Genomic DNA, 10,376 nt, shown 5'->3' with positions numbered 1-10,376 from the left:
ATGCATCCCTATGATGATGTTCTATTGTGACAAAACTTGAAAACAAATAAAATCTTTTGAAACGTAAAAAAGAAATAAAAAAAAAAAAAAAAGGTAAACCTGGCTTCACATGTATTTGTAAATGCATGCAAAAAAACGTTTGTTAGAATCAGTTTATAGTTAGCTTTTCTGTGCTGGCTAGGTGGATCAAGTGAGTGGGAATTTTTGTATTTCTCATTGAAACCTCAGACAGAGCGGTCTAATAAGGAAGAGTTACTACTTTGATCCAGTCACTTCTCAGTCACTTCTCATGTGTAAATTTTATTTAGTTTTCGCTTCTGAGCTTTGTAAACAATAAGGTTTTCACAGTAAGTTGTAAGTAACAATGAAATGCATAACCTACAATAAGTATAAGCTGGAGTAGGAACTTAAAGAAATGAAAATGTATATGTTGTATTATTTCTTTATTGACAATTTGAAGATCAGTAAAAATATATTAGCTGTGACAAGAAGATTATGTAACAGATTAGCTCATGGATCTATCAGTAAAACACTTTTCAATGAATACACCGACTCTAACAATCTGTCAATTAAAAAAAGGTGTGCACGGGGTTTGTTTAAAAATGATTTTAGTGTTCCTCACATTGCTGACCAGTGGTGAAGTACCCCCCTCACATTGCTGGTAAGTGGTGAAGTGTCCTTCACATTGCTCGTCAGTGATGTATTGCCCCCTTTACATTGCAGACCAGTGACAAATGGCTCTCTTACATTGCTGATCAGTGACAAATGGCTCTCTTACATTGCTGGTAAGTAGGAATTCTGCTTCGATCATCGTTGTCAGTAGCTACTAACCTTTAAGCGCTGCTTCTCCAACCCTGCATACTCTGCCAAGTGATGTTGGAAAAGGAACTTTGCAGGCATTAAAGATTACTCTGGGTGTTACTAGACCCAAGACACCAAGCAACAGAACTCTCAGAAGCCACAGGTGCCAGGATCTAGAGACGCTGACATTGCTCAGAACTGAAAACTGAAGTAGTAAAAAGCAAACTGACTCTTAGACAGTTTTAGTGTTTTTAAATTCTCTACAGATAACACCCCCCCACCGCCCCTTCTGCCTGCATCTGGGTTCAACTGCTTCCAAAACCTCTGTACACAATTTGTGTTTTACAAAAGCTCATGAGAAAGGATTGCCAGAGCATTGGATAACCTAAAGAGGGCACAGCAGAAGCTTGTTTTGTAATCTGATTGAAACTTAAAGCTGAACTAATAAGGAATGTGTCAGTTTTGCATGCAAATTAGAGCTTTAGCTACAGAGTTCAGGAAACAACAGGCTTTTTTTTACAATTAACTGCCAGGACGTCTATAGAAGACACACATGAAATTGAAACTAATGTCTCAGCTAATGTCTCGATTGATCTGTGTCTTTATTCAGCCTCAAATACTATGTTAATTTTGGCTTAAAATAATATGCAATATTTCATATTTACCTGACTTTTGTTTAATAAATGAATCAATCACTGCAGCAGGCCCTTCAGACTTTAGAAATGACAACGAGCAAAATGAATGTTTCCATACCAAATATTGACATTCATCTGGCTAAAAAACAAAACAAAATTGGCCCCGGAATTCCACTCCTTTCCTAACCCCTAGTTATGGTGTCAACAAAGGACTATCTAGCTGTACCATATTATTGAAAATGGACATTTTAAAACCTTTCAGCAAATAAAAGGTGCATTTACACTTACAAATTTAATGCTGCACAGCATTTTAAAATACAGCATGTATCATTTACGTAATTGTTTGAGGAGTTTCTACATTTGCCTGACAATCCGTTGGCAAATGTGCTGCAAAGTCACTACCCCAAATGACTCATGGTGTATAGACTACTGTTGACCCTACCCTTAGCCAGGGAACTGGCATATTGCAAAATGCAGTGTGGGAGAACTACCTAACTAATGAGGAGTAGGAGGAAAGCCTAGAGACACACTGCTGCATCTCTCTTAACTTGTCAAACTTGCATAATTCTAAAATTTTCACAGAACATACCCGACTCCAAAACAGTTTTCTAAAATTGTACCCTCCTATAGCCCTCTATGCTTGAAATGTTCTAGATCACCCTTTGGCACATGCTCTGGGTCTAGCCGATTTTCCAGAGATACTGGAAGCAAATAATGGTTTATACATGATGTAATGCATGGTGATCCATTCACACTTAAAACAGAACTATGTCCACTGTGCATACTGGGGACCCGAGAAACTGATCAATATACTGCTACTTTTCAACAAGAATCATTGCTTATAGCTCAAACTTAGTCAAAAACTGGGTGACTGCAGCACCCCAACGAACAATTTCTGGATTTCTGAAATTAAAGCCACTATCCCTAATAAAAAAAAAATGGTCTATTTAGTTGCCTATACAAGCAGATATCATAATGTAATAAATAATGTATACATTGCAAGTATCTCCATAATTCGGAAAGGGGGTACATGGTAGAACGTCGTGTTTTTACATCTCTCTTCCTACTGAGAACAGTTCCCCTTGCTTCCTATTTCAGTGCCCACAGTGCTAAGGAGATATTTCCCCATTAGGGGGGGAAAAAAAAGAACCATGGCCGGTGTTCTAACTCTTCCCCACTTTACCCAAAACAAAACAAATGTAACTGCCATTCTATTTTAAATGTATCAGTTTACATCCCACTACATTGTAGTACTCTATCTCTGTGTATATAGCCATACTTACAGCGAAAGTAAAGTTTTCTGACAGAAGAGACTCTATGGGGGCAATTTATCAAAACTGGAGCAGACAAATTCTGGAGCAGTTGCCCTTGGCAGCCAATCAGCTTCTCTCTCCAGTTTGTTCAGTTAAGATTTGCTCCAGATTTTGTCTGCCCCAGTTTTGATAAATTCCCCCTATGCCTCTTCGATCATAATTGCTCTTACCTGCCTGTTAGCATTTGTACGCACTGAGCCACTCACAAAATTGCAGTGCTGGTGAGGATCGCCTACAAGGGAAGTCTGCCATAATATGGTAATATGCTGTGCATAGTAGCAAATTATGGCAGACACTTCCTGGGGGACCACTATTTGTGTTGGTGGTTTACTACTGCTTGAATACATTGCTGACAAAAGAATATATTTGTCCTGAAGTTCACTTTTAAGGTCATATTGAGAGAAAAAACCCCAAACACAAACAATGTCCACTGGATCTGGAGAACTGGTACATGTATTCAGAAAAACAAGACTTTAAGGGTAATTTCAAAGAAGAAAGTTGTGAATATAGGACCTTACAAAATCAGATCATGATGGAGATAGTCTTGCACTGTAAATTTCCCTGGGCTTACTGCTGAAACTGGTTTAAAAGTAAACAGCAATGCTTGATACTTCTTCACTCTGGCTATACAATACCAGCCAATCACACTGAAACACATTAAAGTGAATCTGACCTGTGCTAAAATATTTCCCCAATGCAAATGTCCACAGACCATGATGTGCCTGCAAGTACCTGTGATGTCTGTGGACATCACTTGGATCCTAGGAGCAAAGTCTACATGGAACCTAAACTGCTGCCCAAGTTGGTTTAGGACCCTACCAGTGCTAAGCTCCACCTTCTGTCATTCAACTGCCAAAAGTCAGACCTTCAAAGGGTAGTAAACAGCTAAATGACAGAGAGTGGAGCATTGATCAGTACCTATATTAGTCTTCAGTTTGTTCCCTGTGGAGCCCTCTGGATTCCAGGCTCAGGTGACCTCCACTTGGGCAAAAGTTGAGATCACCTGAGCCTGGAATCCAAAAGGCTCCACAGGGAACAAACTGAAGACGAATATAGGTACTTGCAGACTTCCGCACTGTTACTTGAAAAAAATGTTTTAGGCCATGCCAGAGTTGCTGTAAATGAGTGGGTATTATTCAATTATGTTTTTTTTTTAAATCTAAGCCATATTCACAACATTAAAAAATATGTAAAACACACCACAATGTCAATATTAATAGATCTGTGCTCTTCCCATCAACCATGCTCTCACACTTAAATGTGGTAATGTCATGCACATGCTCAGTTGACATCTGTTGGTTATCAGACTAGAATTTCCACCACATTTGAGTGTTTGGGATCATCTTGTGCACAATCAGTGGACTATTTTATGTGACTTGATATTTTAATAAAAATATTTTAATATGTTATATGGTGAGAAAAACACATGGCATGCGTTTTGTTCAATTCGTGACAACAACCATTGGGAGAGGAGGACTCTATGCGAAAACAGCAGCAGAGTCACAGGGAATATCCATTATAAGTTAAACCCTTTCCAATAAGCGATCTGCATCGTTAGACCTTCGTTATTAACGAAGCTTCACCTGGTTGCACACATTTAAACGGGACACTGGAGGACACTGGTTATATGTTTTGATAACTTTTTTTTTTATACTGAACACATTGGGGGGGGAATTTATCAAAACTGGAGCAGGGAAAATCTGGAGCAGTTGACCATGGCAACCAATCAGCTTCTCCCTTTCCTTTTTAAATCTTGGCTGAACAGACTGAAAAGTGAAGCTGATTGGTTGTCATGGGCAACTGCACCAGATTCAGTCTGCTCCAGTCTTGATAAGCCAGCCCCTCCCATTGTTTTTCTTTCCAAAGGATTGACACATCAGTATTGTTTCTTCTCTATTAATATTGACATTGTGGTGTGTTATATATAAATTTTTTTTATGTTGTCAGCGTAGCACAGATATTTATATATAATTTTTGGAAGAACACATGTGCAATGACTGCTTGCAGCCACTTCTGATTGAGATTATATATATATAGATATAGATATAGATATAGATATAGATATAGAGAGAGAGAGAGAGAGAGAGAGAGAGAGAGAGAGAGAGAGATCTATATTATTGTTTTGTTTTTTTTCTTGTATAGACTAACCTATGCTAAGGTTAAGCAAAAGTAACTATGGCTTATCCTACAGTATGGACATAACACAAATGATAGAAGTGCAACACATGAAAAACATCATAAAAACAAAACATAATTAGCCACACATGGTGCATATTAATGAGTAGAGTTTACAGAGAAAGAACAATGAAAGATTAAAATTCTTACCCCTACTTGGCATCAGCAGGCGCTTCTTCATGTTGCCTGTCCAAGCACAGATAAAACAGAAGAAAACAAAACACATCAGCATTTTTTCTTTAACAAAAACAACTGCAATATACCCAAATGCAAGTACATTTCACTTCAGACCCATCAGCATTTTTTTTTTAACAAAAACACATCAGCATTTTTTCTTTAACAAAAACAACTGCAATATACCCAAATGCAAGTACATTTCACTTCAGACCCACAATTAGGATTAGGCTTCTGGGATATAGTAGAAATTACCTGACTTCTAACTAATAAATAAAACAGGAATAGTAAGAAAGAAATACAATTACCTCACACTATCGACTAGAAAGTTACATGCACATAGGAATAGTTGATATTTAATGCATGAGGCTTGTAATTTTGGGGAAAAACATGAACAGCATAGCATACGAATAGCTTAACTTCAGTGTGCATTAGTAACATACCTAGTCTGATTCAACTTTTTACCAAGACCTTATCGTAATCATTTAAATGACAATAATTAGGCAGGGTTAAAACGGACACACGCCTCCAGTTGGCTGCTACCCCAGACTGCTCTGGCGGATCCACTATTGTAAGGTTTGCAAAACTTTATACAAGAAACATCTTCTTGGATCCTATCAGAAAAGCAAAACTGACACACTGTATCTCATATAGTTGTTTTCAGTTAAACTATGGATGGAATTTCAAAATAAATGTGTCACATCTCAGGCTATAATAGCAAAACAGAAATGATCAAATATATGTTTGGAAAAAAAGCTTAATGCACAACTATCAATAACCTAAAGAACCTCTGGAGAGACAGAGCAGTGCAATATTGTTAAAGCACCAAAATAATTACCCTACCTTTTATGGAATTTTCAAATGGATATTTTATATGTTTTTATATCGGACAAAACAAAACTTAAATGCATTTGGTGTATATAAACTTTTAGTTTATTGCTTCCTCAGAATAGGCTTTTTGCTCTACTCACCATTAAATATTTTTTTCCCCAGTAGTTCACTGGAGGACATGCAACACAGGCTCAGGAGTAGTAAGCAGTTAAAAACTGGAAAAAGGGAAGGCAATCTTCCGTAAAACTTTTTAGGGGCCTGTGTCAAAAGTATTTGTTTTGTGCCAGAATGGTTTCTCTCTCCATGCAAGTCAGTAGGAATGCAAAGCAGTGGGAAGCAGGTTGATGCAGCTTAGAAAAAGGCTGAATGTGAGTCATGAAATCATCTGCAGAATAAATGTACAAGTCAAACTAGGAATTATAATTGTTTAAAAGCCTTTAAAATTGATCTCAAATGAAAGCTGAATGCACCTTGTAGAAAACTGCGTTTGGTCAGTATACGAGTCCAAAGTTTCTTGACAGGGGCTCCAATTGTGGCAACAGTCTAACAAAAAGGAGACACTCAATATTAGGGCGGGAGCTGTGTCCTTTAACGTACTACTAGGGAAGAGAATTTTATTCTCTTCCCCACTGAAGATTTCAGAGCTCAAAAAATACTATTTTCTTCCAGCATTCATTGAAAGGCACAGGACTCTTATTCTTTCACATCTAAAAAATCCCAAAGCAGTTCCAAAAATGAAGAGCAAGCCAAAACGCAAAAAGAAAAACAATAGCACTATAACCAATTCTCAAAATTGTAGTGTAACCAGATCACAGTGCTAAACCAGAGACACCAGCACTCCAGGGTGAAAAACAACAAACGTCTATTTATTGACGTACAGCATAACAAGTATTGCAACAAACGTTTCAGGGTCGCACAGAATCCCCCTTCCTCAGGCAAAAGCTTTTGCCTGAGGAAGGGGATCCTGTGCGACCCCGAAACGTTTGTTGCTATACTTGTTATGCTGCACGTCAGTAAATAGACGTTTGTTGTTTTTCACCCTGGAGTGCCGGTGTCTCTGGTTTTGCTCATATTTGTGACGGCTGCCATCCGTCGCCTACCGTAGCACCCGCTTTTTGAAAAGGGATCTGGCGGTCAGGAGTGCGATGGGACTATGGACTTTCAGATCACAGTGCTGTCTCCAGAACCTTATCTCTAAAGCTAGCATACACATCCACAGAATACAATATGGTAAAAGTGTGGACTGAGTACTAGGCAGCAGCTTTGTAAACATGGTAGACCAAAGTCTGGAGCTGGAAAAGGCCAAGATGTCACGAAAGGAAAAGGCCAATAGAACAAACACTCACTGTACCGAGTGTTAAAACTGAGAGACTCACAACAAGTAAGTTGATGTAACCGGTTTACAAGGCCAAACAAATGTATAAATTACTGACTGAGTGCGTAAAGAGAGTTTCTTCTCTCTAAGCACTAAGCTTCAATAGCCATACTAATAAAACTAGTGACTGAGAAGCAGGATTGGTCCTTGGAACACAAGTTGTGGTCAATTCAGAAGCTGCCACAGAGCAACGGCAAGCCCTGAATTATGACAATCAGCCTTTTCTTGCCCAGTCCAGAACTATCAGGATGATGGGAATGCCTTCCGATTTAATCCTCCCCAGAAGTTAAGGAAGAAGCTTTGGTACATACTGCACCCAAGTAGTGACAGGAGCATTTGCTGCTTCTGCAACTGGAGCACTTGTTATAGCTGTGAACTTGCCCACCTTGGGACGCCATCACGTCCACATCCGGTGTTCCCCACCATTAACAGATCTGCTGCAATATGTCCTAATGAAGAGACCAATCTACTGGCTTGAGACACTGAAGATTGAGGTCAGTCTTCTCCATTTCTAGGATGTAAAAAGCCTAGAGGGTGAGAGCCCAACATTCCTCCCAGCAAGATGTTTTCCACTTCTCTAGCTGCAGTCAAGCTTCTTGAGCTATCCTCACAGTTTATGTATTCCATCACGGAGTGCGATACTCACAGCTGATGGGTCCAATGCAGCAAGCACTTCCAGCAAGCTCCTTAAAGGAGAACTATGGGGTCAGTGTTTTTCCCCATAGTTCTCCTTAGGGTAACGGGAGGACACAAACTAGCGTCCTCCCGTTACACTAAACTCAGTATACCGCGAGCTACAGCTCGCGGTATACTGAGACGCCGCACCTGGAGCGGATCCCGACGTAGATGACGGGATCCGCCCAGCTGCGTGAGTGACAGCTGGCTCTGCCTATCAAGAGGCAGAGCCAGCTGTACCCGCCCCCTCCCCCGTCCATTCCGCCAGTCAGCGCTGGCAGATCGGAGCGGGGAGAGGGGAATCCAGCTCCTCCCCCTGTCACGGCAGAGAGCCGTGACAGGATCGAGAGGTGAGGGAACCCGGTATGTGTTCCCTCACCTCCTGATCTACTGAGCCGACCTGTGACAGTCTCATTGTCACAGGTCGGCTTAGAACTATGAGGTGAGTGGAAATCACTCATCTCATAGTTCTCCTTTAATCTGCATTCTTCTTGTGTCCAGAGTCTCCAGACTGACAGAGTGCCAGTCCCAGATAGGGAGGTTTGTGTTCATGGTGAGAATCAAAAAAATAAAGACCTGCCCAGAATTACCATTGGCAATCAGTCACCATAAAAGAGATGCCTTAGTGAGGAGTTGTTAACAAAACTCCCTGTGAGAGAGAGAGAGAGATATCTGGCTCACCTGGACAGATTCTCCATTAGTAAGGCTCTGGCGTGGAACTGAGTAAAAGGGGCCATCAGTCCCAGAACCTGCATGCAATTGCACAGAAAGGACCTGTCCTGTAATTGCACGTGCCGGACCCGAAGTCGTAGAGTTTTCTGCCTCTCTATGGGCAAAAAACCTTTGCTAGGCTGGTATAAAGGATTAAGCATTCTAGGTGCTGAGTCGAGGTTAGGAAGGATTTAAGATTTAATTTAAGTGTCAATCAAATTTCTTTTGAGATCAATAGCCAAGTGTTCTGCAGGTTGGCCTGCTATTTTCGAGCAGATGCTTCCTTGATGATCAAGTTGTTAATAAGGAACAATTAATAAGGAATCACCAAATTAACCATGGTTCTCAGCAGCACCAGGACCTTGGTAAACATTCTAAAGGTGAATCAAAGCTAACCCGAACACCACAAATTGAAATTGATGTTTTTTAATGCAGAAGCGTAGGAAACGCTGGTGACCAGGGCAGATTGCAATATGAAGGTATGCACCTCTAATCTATCCATCGAGGCCAAGAAATCTCCCTGCTGAAGAAAGAGGGTATCACTGAACAAACTAATTCCAATGGCAACTTTGTGTGTGAACAAAGGTGTACACATCCAATCTGGAAGTTAATATTGGGCAGAGAGATCAGTCTCACTTTTATACAGTGACAAAGTTTGAGTAAAACTCCCTGAAGTGTTTGTGATAGGGAACTGCTGGGTCAACCACCCCCCTGGGACACAAGCCTCTGTACCACTTTGAACGAGCTTGCAGTTTGCTGCAGAGAAAGATAAAGGGTTTGAGCAAAAAAAAAAAAAAAAAACAGTTGGGAAAGGGGAGGCAAAAGCTCTATCTTTAGCATTAATCTCACATTATCTCAGTGACAAACTGAAGAGACAGTGGAGATCCTTTGGTGTGGAGAAACTGCCAACCCCAAGCATACAAATATCTTGGTCAATTACTTCTATACCCTCCATTACAGTAGAATAAGTGTAAGGTCCCAGCACTACTCCATCAAAAAAAAATCTTCACTTCACACAGGAGTTTAAAGGCCCGCTTCAGTGAAATACTTAATTTGTAGTGTCCAATCCTCCTACAGACAACAGCCATGCCCACACATTGAAGAACAGTCTTGACTCCTTCAATTAACTCCTGAATGAAAAGCTAATTTTCTTACCTCAAAATGCCAGGGATTAAAAGTAGTTAACAACTGTGTTAGCAAACTCAAAGCAGTAACGACTGTGTAAAACATTATGGTGTTATCCTGTGTCCTCCATACGTTAATGCGATAGTGGAGGCAAATGTAAAAATCAATCCAATTTATGTAGATATATGCAAATTCAGGTTTAATGCTGATCTCCAGAAACAAAATGCTAAATACACAGATGAAACACATACAGTATATGGTCTGCACCCATAAAACGGTTTGTAATAGTATAGTGATCCAAACAACCCAGCCAGATACTATAACCAAAAGTGTGGAGTGTTCACAGCAGAACCTAGATACGCCTCCAGCTTGGTGACAGGACAATGAAGGAGTTAAGGTCATCATCTCCTCATACACATGTGCAATGAAGCCAAGCCTGAGTGGATAGTAATACTGGCTCTTCCTCTCCTCCTTGCTGTTCAGAGGATTACAAAAGGCTGATCAAGACAAATTCCTATTCTTACTTCTACTAAAAGGATTTAAACCTATATATATATATAT

The 10,376-nt window shown here is 40.1% G+C and overlaps 1 protein-coding gene across 4 annotated transcripts in view; it reads right to left on the bottom strand.

Annotated features, from left to right (window-relative positions):
* The window catches only part of MTA1 (metastasis associated 1), a 136,641-nt gene that overhangs the window by 30,939 nt on the left and 95,326 nt on the right, over window positions 1–10,376 (bottom strand). For all 4 annotated transcript variants that reach the window (XM_018565158.1, XM_018565159.1, XM_018565160.1 and 1 more), the window contains exon 17: window positions 5,075–5,110. In XM_018565158.1, coding sequence (XP_018420660.1) covers window positions 5,075–5,110 — 36 coding nt within the window. The remainder of the gene's footprint in view (window positions 1–5,074; window positions 5,111–10,376) is intronic.

The sequence above is a fragment of the Nanorana parkeri genome, unplaced genomic scaffold (genome assembly GCF_000935625.1).
Source record: "Nanorana parkeri isolate BGI_ZX_2015 unplaced genomic scaffold, ASM93562v1 scaffold819, whole genome shotgun sequence".
In the NCBI taxonomy this organism is placed as follows: domain Eukaryota; kingdom Metazoa; phylum Chordata; class Amphibia; order Anura; family Dicroglossidae; genus Nanorana; species Nanorana parkeri.
Note: the sequence above shows the minus strand (reverse complement) of the source record. Positions and strands in the feature narration are given on the sequence as shown.